At 39.3% G+C, this 25120-nt stretch overlaps 1 protein-coding gene across 1 annotated transcript; it reads left to right on the forward strand.

Annotated features, from left to right (window-relative positions):
- The first annotated feature begins 129 nt into the window (after positions 1-129).
- On the forward strand, positions 130-24869 carry Vdup1 (arrestin family protein Vdup1). The gene is made up of 6 exons (XM_065494333.1): positions 130-391; positions 18432-18548; positions 20390-20607; positions 22264-22446; positions 22521-22706; positions 23982-24869. Exons 1-6 carry the CDS (start codon positions 271-273, stop codon positions 24153-24155), a joined length of 999 nt encoding a protein of 332 aa, XP_065350405.1. The 5' UTR covers positions 130-270; the 3' UTR covers positions 24156-24869.
- The last annotated feature ends 251 nt before the right edge of the window (positions 24870-25120 follow it).

The following is a 25120-nucleotide window of genomic DNA, read 5'->3' on the forward strand; positions in this document are numbered from 1 at the left end:
TATAACTAATGAAAAAATGAGACGCACGCTCACAGATGTCGCCAGCAGGCGGCCGCGGCGAAGGCTGAAAGCGAAAGGTACAGTGGGAGTCGCAGGTGGGAGGTGCGGTTGCTCAGGAAGGCACCTTTCCTCCTCTCCGCTGCCTTGTAAGTCGCGCTGTTGAACAACAAACAACACAGACGGGTCTGCTGCTTTTGAAACACGAGCGAGAATGGTCGGCTTGTGACCAGGATTTTTATCTATTTCTGGTGACCACGGGACGACGCCGAGATGGCCAAGAAGCTGATCAAGTTTGTGATCCTGTTCGATAACACCAACCTGCTTTATTTCCCGGGACAGTTCCTCAGCGGACGCGTTTTGGTCGAGCTTGAGGAGGACACGCCTGCCCTTGGTGAGTCTGCTTACTTTTTATCCCTGTTCAATTTAAATGGCGTAAGTGCAAGGTAAAATGTTAACAAGGCATTGAATGAATATTATTTGGCCCCCGTAATTAACTGATTTGTGCATTAGACAGAAACCAATATTTAAAAATATCAAAGTCGTACAAATAATTTTATAGGGTGTTTAAATCAAAGCTTACAAATTTTAAATAAGCACGGTTAAGCGAAACAATTTATATTAAGCAAATTATAATTTGAAGCCATGGCAGATGTTGTGTCTTTTGAGCACTTCTTGTATGTTTCCTCGGAAGAGTGTTAGAAAATTTAGGATCTCTCATGGATATTTTAACTAGCAGGTTCATCTGAGCAATTTTTTTAACTCGTATATTCAAACTAAAATAAAAAAAATAACCAACATATTAATTCAGTTATTTTTAACACATCAAAGCAAAAAAATTCCAGTACAAATATGGTTGAAAAACACATCAAGAAAGAGAGTAAACTCACTTGATTGATGTAAATTTATGCAACTAAGTCATCATCGATCATATGTGCGAAGATACGTAACACAAAAATGACGTCACAAGGTCGTCCACACGGCTAAAAAGGCATATGTGTCGCGCCCAGAAGCAAAGCTAGACGCCAACAAGTTTTCTTGTTAGCTAGGCACGAAATAAATCAGCCGGCAAAACTTTTCAATTGCCGAGCGACTGCATGCATACATTATTAAAACTTTCAAGCGAGTTGTCGTCGCCGAGCAACAATCGTGGAGGACTACTAATTCAGATAAATCCCGGCTGCAGCGACCTCGATCCGCAAACAAATTGCGGAGCATCGTTTACGCCGGAAGCTCAATTAATTCTAATTTTATTGCGGCACTAATTTTTCACTGTACAAACGCATTTGACAATAAAGTGTGTTTTATCCACATGTGTAGTGAGAGCAGCACTTACAACACGGGGCCATAAATTCGAGAGAGGTGCGCTGGCCCCTTTTTCCACCGCACCACCGGGAATATTATTTTTCCATCTGATATGGCCGACGGCATAAATTTCTCGCCGCCGGCGTGTCACACCACGCACTGGATAAAAAGCCCCGACAATGGAGCTTATTTTCACCTGCCCAGGCCGCCTCGGCCGATTGATAAATTCACCCCAGTTGGTGAAATTTCCACTCTACTTGTAATTGAATACCCTTTCCTACAGACACTTAATTTCAGAGACGTGAATCCAGTATAATTTAGTGCCGACAATGAAAAATATTGCTTGTGTAATGGTGAAGTGAAGGAATACTTGCTAAAAGAACAAAACTAAATGCCCGTTTCCATGGCAACCTTTGAAATCCTCCTCTCTCTCTCTCTCTCTCTACTCACTTCGTCGTGTTGCTACGCTGAAATTCATCATTCCGTTTATTGGTATAAACAGAATTAACTTTGTGGGGGTGTCATCCAACGTAATCAAATATGTATGTGATTTCCTCATGGTAGAGTTGGTTTATTGAATTCTGTAAGTTAGAAAATTAGACTGAAAAAGTTTTACAACAATTATAATCATGCGATTAGAGGGCCAATAATATAACAATAATTATCACAGTAAAATCACAGTCTTACCCCGGTAATTACAATTCAGTATTCGCTTCTTGCTTGAGTGGCTCCCGAGCGATGAGCTTATCATACAGGAATAGCGACATGTTGTATAGGTTCAAATTGATACAAACTAGTTAACGCCAGTATGTGCGGGAACCGCTACAACTTGATCTTTTCACTAAACCGGAATTATTATAGAACTGGTGGTTTTTGAAATGTGCAAAATAAATATTTAATCTGGCGATTTTAATCTTGTAATATACAAATTTTGTTTCCTCCCTTCCAAAATTTTTGAGTGACACAAAGATCTTCCTTCCGAGATATTGTGGTTTGGTTGAAATAAAGATCTGCCATGATGTTTTTAAAGTTTTGGCAATGAATATTTCTGGTTGAATGACCCAAAAGAGATAGGATTCAAATGTGCTTGTTGTACTTGCGGTTTCTGCCGGTCTTGCCAAAGCCGGTCGCCGCGTTTTTAATAAATTCAACAGACGTTCGTGTTGAATTTTTTCGCAGAAAATCCGCGATTGGCGAGAGCCGTGCAGAGCCAACGCCAAATCAATTTGGCTAAAAGCCCTGTCTGTGTGATTTGCATTCTGCCCGCCCGCTTGTTGAGGTTTTACCTGACAAGAGCAATTATTATCGGGGCGAGCGGCCGTAATTTGTCAAGAGTACGGCCGTTTTACAGGCCGGATACTTACTCACCGGAATTCAGCCGCATACAATATAATTCTAGCTCTTTTAATTGCTCCCTGTCCGGAGTGACGTGTGTTTGTTTGTTGTCGTCAGCTTGATTGGTTCTTTTTATTGCTATACTGCCACATTTTTACGGCGGTGGCTTAACAGTAAAACGAGTAAAATGACAGTTCCCAGGAACGAGCACGATGGGAAATATACATATATATACTGACCTGCAGATGCTCGCGTGTTTTCAGGCATGAAATTCCCAAGCTTATGCAAAAGTGTGTCTTATCTCACCCCTCGGCTTCTCTGGCTGCAAATTAATTAACTAAAAGGAAGCCCGAGACCACAATTTATGCGTGTTTTACTACTTTTAATCCGGCCGGACGACGACGAATGGTACAAACGATACAAACTCGAGGCCACCTGAAAAGCGGGCTCTGTTTTGTTGGAACAAATATTTATTTGGTGAGTCAGTAGCAATCAATCTTTTAGGAAATTTCCATGCAATTTTGAAATTCGTAAACATTTCATTAATTTAGTAATAATTAATTTATAGCAATCAATTTATGTGTTATCAAAATGATTAAACAGAACAGCAATAAGCCTTTTCCTAGTAAATATTTGTCATTTTGGTTATATATGCATGATAAAATGATTTAAAAATTACTTTCCCGAACAAATTTGGTTGATTGATTATTTTAAATTTAGAAATATTAACTTTTTGTATCTCAAGATGCTCTATTTCAATAATCCAGTGTTGCGTTGGAAAGCTCCCTCAAATCTCACTTCTGCAGTGGCTCTTCCTCGGGGCCATTGTTATCTCGGCAATTGTTGGCCTATCCGTCTCAGGCGGTCTTGGCGGTGAATGCGTCATTCTGCAACCTTCGAATGTGCATTGCGAAGGTAAACTGAACAAATTACTCTTGGTACGAATCCAAGGTCCCGCGAGGTTCGCGCAAAAGTGATCCTCTGCTTTTATCGTTTCAATTATTTCCGCTTAATTATCGACGCGTGTGGTGCTCTAGTTTCGGCGATGTGTGTGTCATGTGGAATTCGGCTGCAAAACAATGCGGAGCGCGCGCTACATATTTTTCTTTCCTCACGAGAGCCGCCGCCGCCGCTGTAGCGGGAAAAGATATTAGGAGCGGCAAATTACTCTACTCAGCAGCCGCTCGCTTTTTCTCGTTTTCCGCAGCTCGTAAGATTTGCTCCTGAAATAGGATTTTATTTCATCCGCAGAGTGCACATTTCCGCCGCGCCGGAGCAGCAAATCAGGATATATGTTGCATCTTTAATTCGATAACAAGTTGCGGTGGATTGGGGTGTTGTTAAATAAAAAGTGAGGTGGAGAGATCGTGCCGGCTGAGCACTCCGATGTCGTGACATCAAAGGATGCTCAAAAACGGAGTTTATTGCATTCCGCGTTGCTGGGTTGCGCGGTTATTGCGCGACGACTTCTGAAAAGTGAAATTTCGTGCCGAGGAAGATCATATTTGGCGGAGTAATAAATATGATGATTGGCGTTTCTCTCTTCGTTCACAGGATTCCCACCCCACTGGCTTTAGCACTTCCAGTAAAAGTTATTGAAATTGCAGATCAAACGATGCAAAAATAAAAATATTAATCTGTTGATACTTATGTAATGAATTTCCAACGACAAAAACATGAAATAAAATAATATATTATATTATCTAAAAAAAATAATTTGTAAAAATTGATTAACCTTTAGATGTAGAGTATTGCACGCATATTTTGCGTTTAATAAACCATTAATAAAAAAATTACCAAATTTACCTTGCAAGTTTCCGAGAAAAAAGAAGTTTATTTTGATACAAGCACTTTTTTCCGGCTGAAAATCGTGATTTGCTAAAAGGAGAATGTTTTTCGCTGAGCAGCTGATACTGATGAGAAGAATAAAAATATAAATAGCAGCTTTAGTTCCTCTATTTAACATTGGATTAACAACTCAAACGACAACTTGCTGAAGCCAAAAGATTGCAAATAATTTTTAATAACTGCTTCGAGTCTATCATTTTGACCAGAGCCGACAAACCAAAGTCCTTTAAAGCATTTTTTTTTAAATTTCCATTTATTGCAGCAGAGAACGACAGTAAGACTTCGACTTAGTTTGAACCAAAATAAAAAAAGAAAACTACTCCATAGAAATCATTAAATAATTTGTATCGAGGAGTGTATGTTTTCCACTTATCTTCACATGAATCACGTTGCTTTATTTTTTAGAGGGCTAAAAACAAACAAATCGTAACCAAAAGTTGGCAACTATTTCAAAAGGGAAGCAAAAGCCAAAATCATTTACTTCCTCTATTTTGAGGGTAGGAAGATCAAAGCGGAAGGTGTGTTGCGCGTAAATACGGCAACAAATTGCGCTGCAATCACAGCTCGAAAGTTTGCATCCATAATATTTGTTTTGGAAGCAGCCAAGCGCTAAATGGAATGCAAATCCGAGAGAGCTTGTTTGTTTAGAGCCGGCCGGCTCCCTCTGGTGATCACACGGCATTATTACAGCAGCAGTCGGTGTGACACACACACACACACACTCACTCACATGCCACGAGAGCGATAATCACTCGGCTGTGCGTGATTCGCGTCGTCGCAAAAATCCATACTATCGGAGCCGGCGGCTAGCTGACTGCCTGGCAATTTAATCAGCGCAAACAACCAGCCTTCGCCGCCTAATTGCAAACAAAAATGATACACTGCGCCCCCGGGGAGTGCTTGGGCGGAATTAAATTAAATCAGAGCGGCAAGTTTGCGCCGAAATCCATCTTCATCCATCTCGACGCGGACCAAGACCGATTTTGATTCAATTAAAACTTTCCCGACTCGTTGTTCGCACTTTTCCAGTCGGTATATCTCAGAAAGTAATTGGAGAGAGGTGAACATTTTCGAGCGCGCTTGCACTACTTCACGTTTCGGGATAATTTGCCATGACGGTAACGAACGGCCTACAAATCTAATTTTTATAAACCTGATTTGACCGCAAAATGGAATGAGAGATGATCAAAAATGCAGTTATTTTTTAATAAGAGGCTGAATGGCTATTGTGGAGCATATCCAATTTGGAGAGGTGCTCACAAACGCCATTCCTAAAAAAAGTCAGTTTTAGGCAAAAGGAAGGATTTTTACAATTAAAATTTGTAATAATACGGAAAGAACGTCGTAAATAAATAAAAAGCGTCAGACTATAAATGTGAACTTTTGTGTTCGCAATCTTATTCGTGGGATTTTTAACCAATGTTAACAAATTTGCACAATGCAACAGATAAATCACAGTTAATATAATATGTTTACTATTATTTGATACACTAGAACGATACAATTGATTTTGCTATTAAAAAGTAGGCGTAACTTGTGAATAATTGCCTGTTTGTTGGAAAAGCCGATTACCAGTTTTGACCAACCATCGCAGAGTTGTCAAAATTTTTAAATTCATCTGCTGGGACTTTCATTTGGAACACTTTTTCCAATTTTTTTTGTGATAAAGTATATAGTATTTTTAAATAAACAAAGCTTTTAAGACTCATTATAAATATCATACGAAAAAATAAGAATAATTCTTTAGATCTATTTAAATGTGGAAATAGAAATACGTAAAAAAGTATCTTTTCATCATTATAGACTATTTTGATTGAAATATTTTGACTTTATGACATAAGTGATTCCATAGTCAAAGGAGCAAAAATTTAACTGTTAATGATGTTATTTTAATTTTAAATATAAATAGCCGTGTTTTGCTAGTGATTGTTTTTAATAGACTTGACTATTCCAGTTGTCAATTGATTTAATTAATTAACTACAAACTTAATGAAGCTTCATTTCAAAGCAATAAGCTCACTGCGCAGCTTAAATCACAGATTGTCTTGTCTCCATCGAATGCACGCCGAGAAGAGGAGACAATGAGTGAAGCCTACTTGGCCGGCGCATTAATTAGCAATCGAGAGCAAGAGCACGTGTCGAAGCATCCGAGAGTCTCAAGTGGAGTTTGATCACAAAAGACTTTTCAATCGTCATCAAATTGAAATTTCGCTGGCGAGTGCTCGTTTTTCGCTGCCGCAGAGCGATCGATCGATTCCTGCCCAATTTAATTCCAATAAAGCCGCCGCCGCAAAATGCAACGGTCCAAAAACCATCAACAATGGGCTAGTTCGGACTGAAAACGGTTTTTGCACCCAACACGACGATCATCTAGTGTTGTTGCATCGTTCACAAAGGAAGTTCCGCCCGACAAAGTAGAAGAAGAGAAACTGATAAAAAGAGCTGCTGCGTTCGACACAACTGTCTCTCTTGTTTCGGAATGTGAAAATGTGTGCGCTTCATTATGGGAGAAGAGAGAGATGTTGCCGACGGTCCACTTGCAGCTCGCGGCTGCGGTCGACTTATTATTGTTATTGTCTTGTGACGGGAGTGCACGCTGCTCTTGTTTCAGCCGAGCAGGAAATTGCTCCGCGCCTCAATTAACCAGATATCTAGATTATCCAGTCATTATTGCGAAATGGATGCTCGCTCTGAAAATGGCAAATGGAAATGTGCTCTCGATAATTGCGGAGGGAGAGAGAAAGAGAAAGAAAAAAGAACGAGGCTGAGCGAGTATTTTTACACTTGGTGAACATTTCATCAACAATGAAACGACAGATTTATCATCGTGATATTGGAAAAATATAAAATTGCTCAGCAAAATGCGGGATTGAGAGATATTTTTTAGTCTATTTAGTTGGAAATTTATCTTTATTTTGGTTCTGCGACGGTCTTTTTGCCCCATGCATTGCCACACCCAGACAAATAAATGCAATAATTATTAAAAAGAGGGTGAGATGTTCGATCAATAACTTTTGATGAACCGTTCTCTTAAGAATTTTTTAAATGCTCTTGAAGTTTTCATTTAGACGCAGATTTGGATATTGATCATTTTCAAATTACATTTTTAAACCATAAACAATGCAGCAACAACGAAGAGAGAAACATTAAAAATCATGTATTACAACGAAAACAAAATTTATATTTCCGGTCAAAATTTATCTTAAAGTGGAATGATACTGGGCAACAATTGAAAACTATTTAAATTGTTGGATGCCTTAAACAATTGACCGATAAACAATTTGTTCAACAATATGCAATAATAAAAAAATGACATTCCTACAATAAAAATTCAAATTTTGCCAATTTTCTCCAAAATTTACAGTGCTCGAACATATTTTCTTGGCATATTCCGATTCCTCTCGTCGAGATCTGTCCAACGGTGTATGCCACTTATTGGGGTAACTCTTGGTTTTGAAATTAAATCGGATTTCAAGTAAGGAGACAGCCATTGCCATTTGAAAAGCACGGTAACTTTCAAGCCAATGTTCTCAAAAAATTACAGCGCTCCTTAGGTCAATTTAGGCTTTAACTGAATCCTAAGGGATGAGTTTATGCATTGGCAACAAGCAATTTCCAGGCTTTTCCAGTATCATACCTCTTTAAATTGCCTTCCAAAATTTTGCACATTCTTGCAATATTTTAAACAATTGATATTTTTAAAAAAATCATCTTAGTAATTGTTGTGATTTATATCGATTTTCTCTCGCCCTACGCATTTTCTTCCAAAACGCAATTCAAATATCAGTTCTGAATGGACGTGGGAGCATCGCTTGGGCAAACATTTGGTTCCGATGTTTCCAGGTGTTGCGCTTAATGCTCTCGTCAAAACGCAATTTCGCAACGCCTCTTTTATTCCTCGTCTGAACACATGTGCTTTACGATTCCACAATTGGTTGTGGGCGAGCGAGCGAGCGGCGGAGGCGTCCGTTCCTTGCTTGGCGAAAATGTTCGCTTTCACTCGGTTGCAGCAGGCAGCAAGAACCAAACCCTTTGAACACGCAGCCGACCTTTGCTGCGACGCACACTATGTCTTGTTTGGTAAATGAATTCGTGGAAAGGAGAGGAGGCGGCCCAGACATGATTCAAAGTGAGCTGCTCTTTAATTTGCATGCTACTGGAAAATCTAATTGTCTGCTCGCCGAGTGCCTGGATTTCAGTGCCTTTGCAAGTGCTTGAATTTTCGCCATTCACATCATTTTTGCTGTCTGGAATTCTGTTCAATGGGAGTACATGGAGTGGAAGAGATACAGAGGACACAGTGCATTTGAATGTAAATTTTGGGTATATTTACTCCTAACGCAGAAAATTCTTTTTACAGAGAGCAACATAAATCATTTAGTTAGTAATTTAACGCTAATCTATTTGCATTTAGAAATGAGTGTTTTTAATTGGTTAAAATTTAAAAATATATTAGGGATTAACAATAATATTTGACATTTAAAATGTTTAATCATAATTTAATATGGCTTTTGTTTTTAAAGTAATTAAACTATTTTTTATTTCATCATTTAAATCAAATGTTTTAATAAAGTATAAACAACAGGTCCACTTGAATGGATTAAAATAGTGAACACTTTATTTTGAGATAAGAATCAACTTGTATGTTCATCTCCTTGATTATTGGTGAAACTGAAACTCCTTCACGGAAAGAAAACAATCGTTGTGCTACAAAAACGAAATAAATTATTAATTACTCTATTACGAAATTCCCACGCATTTTAAATTTTCATTATTCGGAGCGCCTCACTTTTACTCTCAGTGAGAGACTATAGTCGTTTCCGTCTTCCTCCTCGGTCATGCCTAACGCGTTTTACATCGCTTTGCCGATTCATCCTTATATCCCTTCCCAATAAAACTGTTTTTTGCTTTGACGCCCAGCTCACGTGCCGCGGCGAAAAATTCCACGCAGCTGCTGGGGATTGTACGAATGGGCCCTAATTGCGGTCTGCAAATGCCCAGATGCTGCTGCCGCGCGCATTTACATTTTTCGACACTTCTCGGCCGCGAGCGAAAATCCGCCAAATTACGAGAGCGCTTCCCGCGACCCACTTTTCCACTTAACTCTGCTTTTTTTCTTTCCGGGCAGAAAAAATAAGCCAGAGACTGCTTCCATTTGCACGCCGAGAGTAAAACAACTGCTGCAAAAGTCAAACACAAACTTTCCTTGTGCGAATATTTGCGCTCGCTGAAGTACAAGTTCGCGCCCGCTTTTTTTCCTGCTGCACCGATCAACGAACAATTTGCAGTCCGAAACTTTCCGGACAAATGCATTTTACTGCCGGCGACACTTGGCGTTGGCTTTTACGAGCTAATGGAAGGCGGCTGGCTGCATCGGCTGCAAATAATACATAAGCGCGGCATGTGTGCATTCATCAATTAGTCATAATGCTCTTTGGCGCGCCGATATGCAATTCTAATGATCTAGCTACAGCCCTGAACACTCGTTAATTATGCAACACTGGCAGCGGCCTCAACCACTGCTGCTGTGTGCATGCTCCAACGATATTTTCATATTCCCGTGCACCACATTTTAAATATGTTCGAATGCAGTTAATTATAACGCTCTTAATGTGCCAAAAGTAAAACTACTCTTGTGATTCTGGTGTCTCTACCGCTGGGTAAATGAAAGCATAAAAAAGCAGATGCGGAAGATAATATATGACGGCATTTTCCCAATTTTCTGCCACTGACTGAATCATTTTATGCGTTTTATTTAATTTTTTTTTACAAAATGGACAGCTAACAAAGTGAAAAGAATCGGAGAAAAAATATCTCGCTTGCTATTTCGGCACTTCAGGCATGCAAAACTGTAGATAATTCTCTGTACCACCAACAGCAAGTTTTTATTTTGAAAATATTTGCCACTAAAACCATTTACAGCAGTCACGGCGATATTGTGTCAATGAAGCACCTCTGTTTTAGCGTGTTGGATCAGGATTAAATGCACAAAAACAAACAGCTCGGCCGCTTTTGATGCCACACTTTATTCCGCATCAGTCGAAAACACAAATTATACGTGTGTCTGTCTCTGAATATTGCAACGCGAGTTTTATTGAACGCCGGTTAATTTATGTTTAATTAATGCCGGTCGCCCACGCCGCCGCCGTGCTGCACATCTATTCGCGATTGTCACAAAACGGGAGAGCGGTTCGTTTGAATGGCCAACGCTACGCGCAGCGTGCGAGCAAGCATTGATATGGAAATTATCAGACGGCGGCGTGAATGACCGACCGCGGCCAAAATCGTATAAAGAACGTTTTATTTGACTGTGTCAGCGTCCAATTCAACGCATGAAATTTACAATGGTAATTCTGAAACAATGCCAAAATTGCAATGTCGTTTTTAATTAAAAAAAGCAAGTGCGAAATAATTTATCTTCGAGCTTTGTTCAAGTAAATTCGAATTATTGCTCTACAAATTGCGTTTTTGTGCGGTCATTTAAATTGATATGTTGATGTTGACTGTAGGTGCAAAATGGTACTGACTTACCGTCTTAATGCAAGAAATTCATGCATTCCAGGATTTTTCGTTTTGACACAAACGAGCACGTATTATGAATCAAGTTCAGTAGTCGGCGTTTTTTTTATTTACTGAGGTGAAGGTAAAATATTTAAAAATTATTTGTAAATAAATTTATATTTTGACAGTTAAAAGTTTAGAGAAATATTTAAAACGAATTAAATTGTTACTCATTTTTTATTCCAAGAAATTTCCTTCGTGGGTTTGTTATACGATCTGTAAATTTGTGGCACTTAAAAGCCCTTTGACGATGACCTTTTGTCAGCACTTTGAAGTTTGAAAAAGCATGTTGGCATTCAATTTCGGCGGTTGCAATTAATTTAATCTTTACAAGCAATTTTTACTCAACAATCTATCCAAACCTTTTGTTTTAATTACAAAATGGTGCAAAACGTTCACCGCCTGGACGTCTTTAATCATATACAGGAAAAAAACTAGTCTGTTTTTCTACTCTTTACGAAAAATCTACGATTTAAAAAAGATTAAAAACATAAAAACGTATCTCTTGGATGATAGTCTTTACATGGTATGTAAAATGAAAGAAGAAAAAGTAAGAGGCCATTCTAACAACAGATCATTGCAAGCCAGCAGTTATCATGCAGCATGACTCACCCAATTTAACTTTTAAATGTAAAAGTCATGTTGTCGATTGTTTCCCTAGCAAAAAGACTCATGTCTTCTAGCCTTGCAATTCACTGAAATTCGTGTAGCGCAATTTAAGCCGTGTTTGAAAGTGGCGGCGGTGCAGTGCTCGCAACAATAGAGGCAACAATAATGACCTCGGTCCGGTGTCGCGACAGTGAGGGCGCCCAGCAGCCCGCAGCAGTTCACGATCTCTAACGGTGCCGCGAGAGTCGCACAATTGCAGCCACCGTCGCCACCGCCGCTGGGATCTATGTGCATATTCGCTGCTGTGTGAGTGTGTGTGTGTGTGTATTTCTATGTACATATATGTGTAAGCCATGCATATTCATGGCATGGGGTCAAACACCCGGCCGGTCGCGCGCACGGCGAGCGGCACGAAATTAGAGTGTTTGCTGCTCAGGCCTCGAGAGCCCCCTAGTCGCAGACACTTTGTCCTCATAATTTCCCTGTGGAGAAGCGACGGAGCTGATTTCTTCTCGTGGCGTATTGAAAATATTAAATCCAGAAGCATTTGCAGACGCTGGTTTGTCTCATTCTATTCGCAATCTATATTTATGTGCAGCAGAGAAAGAGAGAGATAACTGTAAGACTGGTGCTCTGGCCATTCGCACTTATATGCGAGAGGAGAATTTGCACTTTGCACGCGCGGCCTGTGGCGAGGAGGAAAGTAGTAACAATTTAACACATCAAAAACACGTTTCGGCTAGACACGCAGCGCAAATAAAACCATTAAGTCGAGCGATTCTCCAAAATTGCACGTTTAATTCTTTACACACAAAGTCAGGAAACCAATAAATTCTCTATTTTTACAGGACACTTGATTTTTAAAAATTTGGTTTTCTCAAATTGGTTTAAAGTAAAAATGTGAATAGTTATCTCCTCACGCTAAAAAGCTTTCCCAATAGATGAATAGACCTCAAAAGGGTCAGATCAAAGTATATCATATCCAAAGTTTTTTCTTCTTCTCTATCGGTTTAATCCTTTTAATAAGGTGCTCCCTGCGAACAACTCGCGAAAACCACTTGTCCCAATAACGGTGCGAACGAATAACAAGGGCGCACGAGCCTAGTCAATTAAACACAATTTTTTATAATAGCCTTTTTGCGGAGCCAAAAAAATATGTTAAACAACGAAATTTTGAATGGTGTTTTAATTCGTTAAAAGAAACAAAACGCAAAAAAGATGCTCTTTTGGGATATCAAATTTTGGGACCACGACCTCCCATATAGTTAGTTCAATGAGTCCTGGGAACTCCCAAAATACACAACTTGGTAGAAATTTATAAATTTCTCTAATTATAACTCCTGGGAAATTCTGGCACCTCTCGAATGAATAAATCTGCTAATTGGAAATTTCTGCTCATGAAACTCCTACGCACACTTGCTCTTGTCCGCGGAATAGGGTGCTGAATGCGCAGTGATTGACTGGCGTAATTGCCAATTTATTGCGAAACGCAAGCCAAAGAGCGCAGCTGAGCGTGTGATTAACGTTGTTGATTCCATTACAGAGCGAAAATTCAAAAGACACAATTGGCTTTGAACCAAGATTACTTCCATCAAGCTCGAGATCTTGCTGAAGCCGTGCGTAGCTAATTGGTTCGACACTGCTAAAGTTAAATGGTATTATACCAACACACTTGTCAAACATAAAAGCAGTTAAAATAGAAGTAAATGCGCAGTTGAAGTAATTATACGAATTATAATTTCAATCTATGAAATAGAGATTTAAATATAGAGGTTTTTTTCTTAGAATTAGTATCTTTAGCAGTTTTGCTTGTTAATTTCTGCCGATCCAATAAAGGCCAAAATATAGAAACTGAACAGTTTTTTTTCTTGTCTCTGATCTCTCAGCACTACATATTATTATCCACCTAACCTGACCTAAAACCACATCGAGCAGAGCCAATTGTTAATACCTCGGTCTGAAAGACGTTTAAAAATTGACTGTGGCAATTGTAGGGCCTCAATATCGGCGATTGAACAATAACAGCTGACGATGAACCTTGAAGCTGCGTCTGTTTAATCTCTTCTCTCCCACACCAGAGGCACCATCGTTTTGAAACAGAAAGAATATCGCACCAAGTAGACGTTGTAAAAGTATTCCCACTTAATTATAGCAAGAGCTGCAGCCTCGCAAAAGATGAGATTCACATTAAAATCCAAATTACGCCTAGTAATTAACGCAATTATTACAGCAAGCTGCAATTAAACGCGAGTGCTCTGTGTGTGTGTGTTTAATTGGAAAAGTACGTGACGAGACCAGCGTCTCTCTGCGCGGATCTGAAGCTTTTGTTTTCACGGCGCATTTGCAAATATAATGTTTCGCAAAATGCGGGGGCTGGAGAGCATGTTGAAGCTATTGCGGCTCGTCGTCATTAATAATTTGCTGGCTTGTGATAAGAAGAGGAGCGAGAGGCAGGATTAAGTGCAGCAGCCAGCGCGCTGCCATTGTGAGTTGGTGTGGTGCACGAAAGAGACTCATTCGTGCATGTGCAAAACGGGGGGGCTGTTGCCATCAGAAGCCGCCGCTTTACGCGCGTGAAGAAATTACTGCAAAAAGGGTTATTTACGACGGGCTCCCTAATTTGACAGCCCGACCGTTCATAATTTAGTTCGGCTTTTTTGATCCTTGCTTCACAAAGCCCGTAAGCTTGAGCACGACTTTCCAGCTCACCCGAACGATGCATGAATAATTTTAAGCGTGACGGTGGAAGACAATTTATTCATAAAAGTGTTTCAGCTTTGTTTTGGAGATGCTATTTATATTGATTTTATTATATAGTTAATTTTTAATCGAATCGACATGATAATAACACAACGTTTACTTTTTTGTTATTTGAATTTTGGTATTAGAGTTTTAAATTTTGTCTTATTTAATATCTTAGCATCATGAAATTTTTACTGATATTTATCATCTATAAATTTAAATCGCCTTCATTTGGGTACACCTAATATTATTTTTGATTGTCGAGTTCATTATGATTTTATGCGTAAAACTCTAAACCAACGAGTGTACCGTGCATTTAACAATTTTAAAAGAGTCAGAAAGTTGGCAACAAGAGCACCAAGGGTGAATGTCAAATGTCAGGAAGAAAATATCCGTGACGTAATCCGTCAAAAGCCGCGAGCGCGACAGCGAAAAATTATTTTTCATCCGAAACAAAGCGAGCGTCTGCTCTGTCGGAAGCCGGAGAGGCATTTCGGGCTTCGTTTAGAACGGATAAAGAGGCGAAGATGCGGAGAACAGTTACACGCGTACACAACGAGAGAGTGACGGAATTTTAATAAAAAGCTCCGAGGCAAAAATCAAACTGGAAAGACGGCCGCTCCGCTCGGGTGTCGATATATACTCATTCCATCCGGGTCGGTTTCCTATTTCAATTGTCCATTTGTGTTAACAGTTACTTTGCCTTTCTATTAATAAATTTACTACTTGAAACAGTGTGAACGCATGCATAATTTTCTGTTTAAACCGACAGGCCCAAATAGCTTTCTAGATGAACAGGATCTACAAATTAAAAAATATGGAAAAACCTAAAAATTATACATATAAATAGCAGTATTTAGTGGTGTGAATTATTTTTTTGCCGTTTTCACCAAATGAAAATGATAATTATCTTAAATACGAAGTTTTAAAACCATAATTAGGAAAAACGGTCTAAAAATGGCAACAACGCCTTCTTTTGCACGTGAGAAATATCAATTTTTAGACGAATAATTTAACTTAATTGAAATCGCGGGAACAGTTTAGTAACGGCAAGAAAAGTATGACCTTAACCGTGAGGTTTTAACTTTTTAGATGGTTTTAATAGACGCTTTTAGGCAGGTTTTTAAGTTTTAAATGATTGTTAGTGTACGGTCCCGTACGGTTCAAAAGGCTAAAAATTGCATGATGCGTGCTCTTGTGATGGTTCCGCAATGATTGGAAGCTTAGAAAAAATAGCCGACTGATTTCACAGCCCTAATATTATTAGTAGCTGAAGCATTTTTATTTTTCAATCAAATGAAATTTCAGAACAAGATGAAAAACACGGAAATTTTTGCAACATTTCAACTGACATATTTTACGTGTGTTCAACCGGCAATCCAATACATGTGCCGCATTTTTGTTGAAAGACAAGAGCGGCCTAAGGTTAGGCTTTGCGGAGAGAAGAATTCGCGATGTATGCCTGTGTGTTGAGCCAGCAAAAAAGATGATGTTCGACTCGTGCGTACGTTGGTTGGCAGACGATGGAGCTCCGGAGGCGCGTTATGCCGTCAACGCGAGAGCCTAGAAGATACGACGACTCGAGCAGGAAGACCCTGTCTCTCTCGGCTGGGCGACAAGCCCCAGATAAAACTGGCACACAATGCGCGCGACGAGAGTAGTGGCTCCGGGCTCGGGGTCCGTGGAGGTAGATAAGGCCCTTGAGATGACGGGAAGGCATCAGGGCGCTGCTCACGAATGTCAACTGATAAGCGAGACAACGCACAGGAAAGGACAAACCTTTCCGCTTGGCCAATTAAATTAAACTCTACAGCTCTTCACACACGGAAGCCGGTGAGATTTTATTTAATTGCTGAATTTTTGCGCCTGCTGTGTTTGTTTAGTTCACGTCCGCGCGGACAAACAAACATTCTATCGTGATGACTTTCCGTAATTAGCGTTTTCCATTTGCCGAAACACTGAGTGAAACAAATTAATTTGTTTGTGTGGACATTGCCGCGTCCATAGTGTTTGCTGTACAAGATGATAATTAAATATTTTCACAGTCGTAAATTCCAGATCAAAAAAGAAAAAAATATATATAGTACGTATATTGCAGAGAGAGCTATAATTTTGTTTAATTTATTTTCCAAAAATATTCAAAATAAATTTTAAAATTAACTTGTGGTTTAGAAAAATATTGCAAATATTATTTATATTTGAGAAATTGAATAATTTTCTGAGCCTCGTCAATCGTTATGTGACATTTTAATAAGTACGGAACGGAGCGTGCATTATAAAGCCGTTTGGAACGTCCAAATACTCCGTAATAAGTTTCATTGCTTCGCTTTTAATATCTTTTACACAAGGGTTGACTTTTAAATTTGAATTCTAAAGTACTAAAAATTTGTCTTACAGAACCAAAATGTTTTTTTTTTAATTCGATAATAGCCTCATATATTTCAACATATTTGTACCTTGGAACTGGTACCCAGCATAGAAAATGTAACTATTATATATGTCATATATGCATACTTATTTAGTTAATTCAATTCTTTAAAATAAATAAGCTACCACTTGATTAATTAGTTTGCAAAAAACTAAACAAAAAATGATTAAGATTCTCATAAATGTAATTCTAAAAAGCAATATTATGTAATAACAACATCAACATAGCATTAAAAAAATTTGTTTTTGCAAAACACGCGCGTGAAGGTTAAAAACTAAATCTCGAGGAATTTCATTGCGTGAATTTCCTACAACTAAAATGTAAAACTTTTTCTAGAATGATTTACGATGAACACCGAAGTAAAAAATTTCTCCTCTTGCGCGTTGTTTACATTTTCCAGTCGACGGACTCGCGTTTCAGCTTTTCGCTCTTGATGTCAGATGCAATCTGAGCAGCGTGGATTGAAACATGTGCGGTGATTTACGGCGCTAATTCTACAGAGAGGGCGGAGAAAGTGCATCAGAGATTCATTAAAGAAGCAGCCGAGCGAACGAGCATTTCGTTTGAAACAAAGGCCTTTAGCCGGCGGCCAACTGGTCAAGCGAGCTTTTTTCACAAAGCTATGCGCTGCACTCTCGCGAGTTTGCGGCGAGAACGAAATTAAAATCACTCTGGGCAATTTCGTTTCGATTGCCACCAAGTCTGTTTTATGTGCAATTACATTGCTCATTAAAAAGATATTTTTATGGGTTCTGGATTACTTATTCTCTAGCGCGTTTGCAATTATTAAAACGGAACAGCTTAAATGGAGCTCGACCATGAGCAAAACTGGGTGGAATGATTATTTTTTAATTATGAAACCATTGTTTGTGCAAACATAGGTAATTAGTATCACAATATTCCACTTTTCATGGTTGTTAGTTTCAATCCTTTCGAACGATCGTAGACAAAAAAACACAGAAAAAATACTAACAAATATCAGCAAAATGATAGTACTGCTATTGCATAAATTGAGATGAGTAAATATCGTAAATATAATCATAATATTTTCCAAAATTTTAAATCGTGGGAAAGTGGATTCCGGTTTTTTACACAAATCAATAATTGTTTTAAAAATTGCAGTTATTTCCGGAAAAACCACTGGACAGAATCAGATACACGAATTTTTTTTTTCGAAAGCTTGAAGCACTCAACGCAGTGGGGTGGAGAGTTATCATGCCTAAGCCATTTCTCGTACCTAGAATAGTGTCAAGAAAAGTTGAATGACATGAATATTTCTCTTTGCGACGCAGAGAACTTGAGGTTTAGTCCAGAAATTCTTTTGACAAAGACTCCTTTTGTTTATTTAATGTTTTAAATCAACCACATTTTTTCTCACGGAGAGCACACGTGTGTTAAAAGTATGACCCCTCTGCCAGCACATTTCCAAACTCACACGCACCCGGCCTCTGAGCCTTTTTCCTGCTGGCAATTCCTCGTTTGCCAGTCGGACTGAGTGATTATTTCCCGGGGTACGCACTTGCCGCACTCAGCCAACGTTTTCAACGAGCGTTTCTCGTTTCTTTTTCACCTCTCGTTTTAATTAATGCCCGTCTTTGCCTCGCAGGTCTGCACTTCCATGTCGTGGGTGAAGGTGTGGTTCGCGTGCGCAGCGGTCGCCACGAACGCCTCTACGACAAAGAGAACTACATCGACTTCCGCATGAGACTGCTCGGCGAGCCGGGTAAGTGTAGTTTTTTTATTCCCCTTTCACCCGAAAATAATTCGTAGCAGTTGACGAAAAATTGCCTCCTCTGCACTTTCGTTGCAAAAGTTGAGGTCGACGCTGCGAATACTGATTAGGCCAATTGTTATTCATACCTGCGTCTGCCTTTTTGGCGTGGAAAGACTGAAATTGTTGCCCGCACGTCCGCGCTCGGACCCTTTTGTAAAAAAGGATCATATTTACGGCCCGACTATGTCTTTTTCTGTTTTCGCAATTATGCAAATTACTGCGATATTTTAAGCCTTAAATTTATGCGACGGGAAAACATAAAATCGAATGGTCGTAAAAGTGTGACATTAAAGCCTGAACTAATTTTGCCAGAAGTAATAAAAACCTCGTTCCATCAATTTTTATATGCATTAGATTCCTGTGAAATGCAAATTTTGCCTTCAAAATTATCCAGAGACAAGAAACAAATTTAAATGTAAATCAAAAAGAATTAAATATCTTGGGAATTCACGTTGCAGTTACTTTTCTCCGGTTTGCTGTCGATTAACCTCTCTAAATCCTTGTCCGATAACTCGGTCATTGTTTTGCGGCAATTTTTCAGAGCCTGCCCTGCTGCATTATTTATTTTCACATGGCCATTAGGTGGGCAAATCGACTTAAGTCAAACGTGGAAAGAAAGCAAGCGCCGGCAGCTTTTATCTAAATTAAACGCATTCATCAGTCTGTGGAGGGCTGCACAAAAAGAGGATGTGATAGTGCATGGCAACGTCAAGACACTTCTTTGTTGCCGCGCAGAATGGTAAATGTAATGCAACATGCATAATGGAACAATGTATAGTTTAATGGCAAACATGGCGCGGAGCATGATGTGTGCTCGGCTCGCGGTTGATTACTCTCATCTCTCCTGGTGCTGCGCGTTTTTCAGTGCAAATTATGGAAATTCGCTGCCTGGTTGGTTAAAAATTCACGACGCGTGTGAAATGCAAACTCTGTACTTTTTCATGTCCTGTTTTTTTCCAGGGGCATCAGTTTTCGAATTTTCCTTGGGTTGAAAAGAGATGATTTTTTGCATTGCTGTGAAGTGAAAATTGATGGAAACGGGTAAAAATAAGTGGTCAATTCAATTCCTTCAAAATCAAACGCAGAGAGGTTGAAAAGCATTGTTCAGGACAGCAAAATGGACACACAAATATAATAATTGTTGAATTTGTCTATTTAATAAATTTGTTGTGGAATCCAGTTCAATATTTTAGAGATTTTATAGATCTAAAGTTTCCGCAACAATAAATCAATATTTTCTCAAAATATAACACAGCTTGAGAGTACTTTCATGACTGATCTCAATTCTCCTCCTTGTAATCTGTTCAACCGTGTGTGGAATATGTGCGGAAAATTTTTGTTCTAAGCAGTGAAGGTATAAATAATTAAATTCACCTTTAAGAGAAGTTTGCCAATTTTTGCGTCGTTGACCGCAGATGGTTTTCTGCGTTTCATGGAAATCTCAGCTCGAGATTTATAAAGTTTGGCACGTCAAAGGATAAAAGTTGGACGCGTTGGAAACTTCATAACGAGACTGGATTAATTTTGCGCCATCTTATATTATATTTAAACAAGTTTCCGCCTCATAACGTCTCGTTAAGTGCCGCGAAGTTGTCGTGTTGCGCCATGCAGCAATTAAGAAAACTCCCCCTGCCTTCCAATTTCAATTTAATCCGTGCACACTCTCAGCGTAATGAAACGAATTACTTCTAAATGAATATTTTGCAACTTTTAATTAAACTCAGCGCAAATCCGTACATTTTTTTATTCAAATCTTCTTACTTTATTTAATCCTGGTTCAATTTTTCCAGGTCAGGGGCCTTCGGTGCTCTCTCCTGGGATCCACAGCTTCCCTTTCAAACTGGGACTGCCACTGGGACTGCCGTCCACCTTCCTCGGAAAACACGGCTGGATTCAGTACTACTGCAAGGCGGCCCTGCGCGAGCCCAACGGACTCACGCACAAAAACCAGCAGGTCTTCATCGTCATGAACCCGATCGATCTGAATCTCGAGCCGCCGATTTTGGCAGTGAGTATTTACTTCCGTAATTCAGGTCCAATCTGTTCTAAGACAAGATAAGAAAACATTACAGAAAAATCAATCAAAATTATGATTTTTTTACCGTTTAATTTTCTTAATCAAATTTGTAGTGCATTTCATTAAAAAAGGAGCTGCTTTTACACTTAATCACGGGGAAATTGTGTATGACATTATTTATTTAGGCCAACAGTAACTTTTTATATCAAGACATTAATAGTACATAATTTACAGCTGTGTTAATTCTCGTTGGAAATTAAACAGAAAACATTTTACAGCAAAAAACCTCGACAGTAGCTATGTCGGTGCTGTCCCGCTGCTCAATTTTGGGGCTTGCTTATTTTCAGTCTCGACTCACACGCAGTCAGTGCCGGCAGGCGGGCGGCGGGCACTTTCCGCGGACCTAAAATGGCTCGTTTTCCATTTGCAACCGGGCTTGTGAATTATTAATGCAAAACAACTCGCACTAATTATGAGCCGGCTGGCTTTTCATCCAACTGCTCACTCGGGCTGGCAATTAAATTCGTGTTTGTGCTCTGCTCTAGCCGAGCCAGCACAGAGAGCGGCGGCGGTGGCGGCAGTAGCAAGAAACAAACTTTGATACAGGCTTAATCTCTGCCGCGCGCGTACACACAACTGACGGGGGGCGCAAGCAAAAGTTGCTCTCATTCGCGAACAACAAAAGAAAGCAGCCGCGGCAGCTCGGGTTAAAAGGCGCAAATTCGTTTCGCCCCCTGTGAAATGCAAGCGCCGTAGTCGGTGAATAAAATGAATGGACGAGAATGAATGAAACCGAGCAGCTTTTTTCGCCGATGTTTGTTCTGCGCTTGTACCAACAATGCCGTGTTTGCTTTCAAAATGTGAATTTCGCGTCCAGGGAGTCCGCACAAAACCTGCATTCTTGCCAGGGACTCGTGTCACCAGCGCAGGGTGATGAAATATTTTTACAAAGGTTTTAATCCCATTTTAATAATGCTTAACAAAAGCCAAACTGGTTGATTAACAAATGATGACTTTTTTATTGATAATTTTAAACTATAGTTTACTCTAGTAAGAAATGAACCGCCAAAAATCTTCAGCAGATACATACTGGAATTACTTTATTCTGTAGGAACTTTTTTCAACCCTGAAATATCTGTAAATAAAAAACATAATATTTATTTGCTCTTCAAATTTTAGGGAAAGTATTGGCTATTTTTTACTCCAGGTGCAGAACGTGAATAAAAGGTCGCGGGCACTAACATCTGTAGTTAAACTAATTTTTCAAAACACTTGAATAGCACAATAAATTAATGTATTACGTTTTAAACATTTTCATTTTCACTGGGCGGCCCTGAGGGTTGAAATTCAGGTTAGAAATAAAATAATGCACTGTCAGAGTTTGGTTCGTGCTGATTATATTCATGTGACATTAATTTAAATACGCGTACGTATCTTTTTAAATACTTAGTGGTTTTTGAGCATCGCAGTAGTTCTGTAACATTCCAAATACTCCCAAGAACTGTTCCTCTACAACCTTTTTCTTGATAATTTCGTTCAATTAATTAATCGTTTACATTTTATCTTATGCGTTTCTAAAGTTTGACCTGACGCCAAAGAAATAAATAGATCATAAATTAATAATTCATATGTATTTTATTCCCTCAGCAACCGTTCCGGTGCGAGATCGAGCACCGACTGGGCATCACGTGCTTCTCGTCTGGCCCGGTTTTGTGCCGAGTGGCCCTTGACCGCGGCGGCTATGTCCCGGGTGAAACCATTGGCATCTCTGCGCTCGTGCACAACCGCAGCAAAGTGACCATCAAGTACACGAAAGCCTCCCTCACCGAGGTGAGACGCACACCATGCACATAGCTCACGTTCATTATTGATCTCTTTCTCCCTCTCTGTCGTGCGGTGCGCAGACGGTCCAGTACCTGGCGAGGAGCAAGGTGGTGCAGGCCGAGACCAGGGAGCTGGCCTCCCTGTCCAGAGGCAAAATCAAGCCCGGCGACAAGGATGAGTGGCTGAACGAGCAGCTCTACGTGCCGCCCCTACCACCCACTAATCTTAGAGGATGCAACCTCATCAGGATCCAGTATGACGTCTATGTGAGTTTGAATTTAAATTATTCGTTGAAATTTACGCCTAAAATTCATATTGCTGCATCTTAAATATTTTTCGTAATCCAAAAAATATTTGGCACAGCACACCGTAGCTAATTTGAATAGTCATCGACTTTAGGTTCTTTCTAAAAGCATTTTCATGCAGTTTTCAATGCATATTATTTCATTAAAATACTTCAAGGTTTTCAGAAATGTTCAAAATTTAAGTATTAAAATAATTTACAGGATACTTATCAGCTCAAAAAGTTGCAAAATGAATTTAATAGTAATAACATACTTGACGGATACTAAACCGTTTGAAAAGCAATTGATTGGTACTCTCTGGTTCTTAGAAATTAAAAAAGGTGAAGTCATGTAGGCGTGACTTGCAAATGTCTGCTTGTGAAAAAGGCTACAATTCCAGTTCTGGCCAACCAACGCAGGAATGCAAAAAGCGCGGATTAAAATGGATTTTAAAAATCTGGTTTTACGCAAGTTCTCAAAGTAAAGAGAAAAATTGGAGCAAAACCCTTTCACAAAAAGACCAGGATTAACAAACTCGCTGCTTGATTTTAAGAATACTGAATACTAAAGAAATTTAGCTCTCATCTAAACGACGAGTTTACAAGTACTAACTAAATTTCTTAAAATTTACTGTGCCAAGTTGTTTGGTCAAAATCGATGAAATTTTCCAATTAAATTAAAAAATACAATTTCGCCAAAATGCGGACAAAAATCTAGGAATTACTTGTTCCCTAGATTTTTTCATCAAGCTATTTACTGTCATTATTTTCGATCTGGAAATTCTGTGTATCATTAAAATTTCTTTTCGTTTTTTTTAGTTCATTTTGTCCCTGTCCGAGGACCGGGAAGGGCGCGCATTTCCATTTCCATTTTTTCTTGCAAAGGCTCGAGATCGAGAAGCTTGAACAATATCTCGAAATTTACTGAGGGTCTTGCAAAGTATAGAAAAAAATGTGGCGAAAATGCACGTATGTGTCATATAGCTCCATTTTAGTGTTTACTTGCTCCAAATATCATAAATATCGCTCACTTTCTCATCTCTTTCCGAGCGAAAATTTAGGCTATAAAAACTAACTGTTTTGCACCAAAAAATGAATTTTGGTTTGACAAAAAAAAATCACGAGGGTAAAACTGGACAGAAAACGTGCATTCTTAAAAACATTTCACAAAAAACTCAATCAAACATGAAAATACATTTTTGAAATTGTAAAATATGTATCAATGAATGAAATAACGTTTTCCTCTCTATTGTTTTAGTTCATCATAGACCCAAAGAGTATGGAGAAGGAAATCAAGTTGCAGCTGCCGATCATGATGGCGACCTACCCGCTGCGCACCAACGAAGGCACTTTGGCCCGCAAGCAGGGCGCCCACTACCCGTCAACGCTGCCCATCTTCCGTCCCTGGCTGGACGAAAAAACCTTTGATTGATGAGTTTTGCAGCGAAAAGAGACTCGAATTTTGATGATGCCATTACCCCACTCTCACTCGCTCGGCGCGCGGCGGCGTGCACATGCGGCTTTGCACTCTTTTTTGCTCTGCGAGCGAGCCATAACAGATTTTCGCTTGAAATAATAGGGCCGTGTTTTTCATCGCTCGATTAAAAAGAAACTTTCCCCAGTGACTAAAAACTCAAGCTAATGGAATGTTATTAACAACGGCCAATTTTACTTTTGCCCTCCTGAAACGAACGAAAATATAACTAATGCGAAGTGCCGAGAAGTCACCCTTTACGCGCTAACTAACAATGAGGGAAGAAATTGAAATGATCGTGACTGAATTTGTAGTTTCGGCAGCTTTCGACAAGCTCAATTACGGTGTCGGAATAACAGAGTGCTTGTAATAACAATGGATTTAAAATAGATTAATGTATTTTTTATTTTATCATTGTGTGTGAGCGAAAGTTAGTGAGACTTTAAGATGTGAAATATGGGATAAACGTTTAGGAAAAATCAAATCCCATAATTGTACTAAAAGATTGACTAGAATTAATCAGGTGATTGATTTTTCAATCGACTGTGCGAGTGACATCTCAACATTCTACTATGAAGTGGATTCAATGAAATCGTGCATTTTGCCATTGTTGTGTGACTTGCATAAAAATGTGTACTGCGATGACGCAATAAACATAAATTTAACAGCGAACATTTCTTATCGTTTCATTTTTTATTTCTTCAAGGTTTCTTTCACGGCTCAAGCAAACTGTGGCGTTTTAAAAAAAAATTCTGGAGTTTTTTGCTTTCGTCTAAATAATAGGGATGCAAAAAATATTGCGCGGCTTCTATGTTCAAAGCGAGCTGAAGTTAGCTCGTAGTTTGGCAACTCTCCTCCAGGGAGACACACACCTCGGCATCCTCGCTTCTTTTAATTCAAGCGACTATCAACTGAGTGCGTTT

Source organism: Cloeon dipterum, chromosome X (genome assembly GCF_949628265.1).
Source record: "Cloeon dipterum chromosome X, ieCloDipt1.1, whole genome shotgun sequence".
Classification (NCBI taxonomy): domain Eukaryota; kingdom Metazoa; phylum Arthropoda; class Insecta; order Ephemeroptera; family Baetidae; genus Cloeon; species Cloeon dipterum.

Coding starts and splice junctions, on each gene's coding strand:
- Vdup1 (XM_065494333.1), top strand. CDS start 271: ATGGCCAAGAAGCTGATCAAGTTTGTGATCCTGTTCGATAACACCAAC. Junction 18,549..20,389: donor GAGACTGCTCGGCGAGCCGG/GTAAGTGTAGTT, acceptor CAATTTTTCCAG/GTCAGGGGCCTTCGGTGCTC. Junction 20,608..22,263: donor TCGAGCCGCCGATTTTGGCA/GTGAGTATTTAC, acceptor TTATTCCCTCAG/CAACCGTTCCGGTGCGAGAT.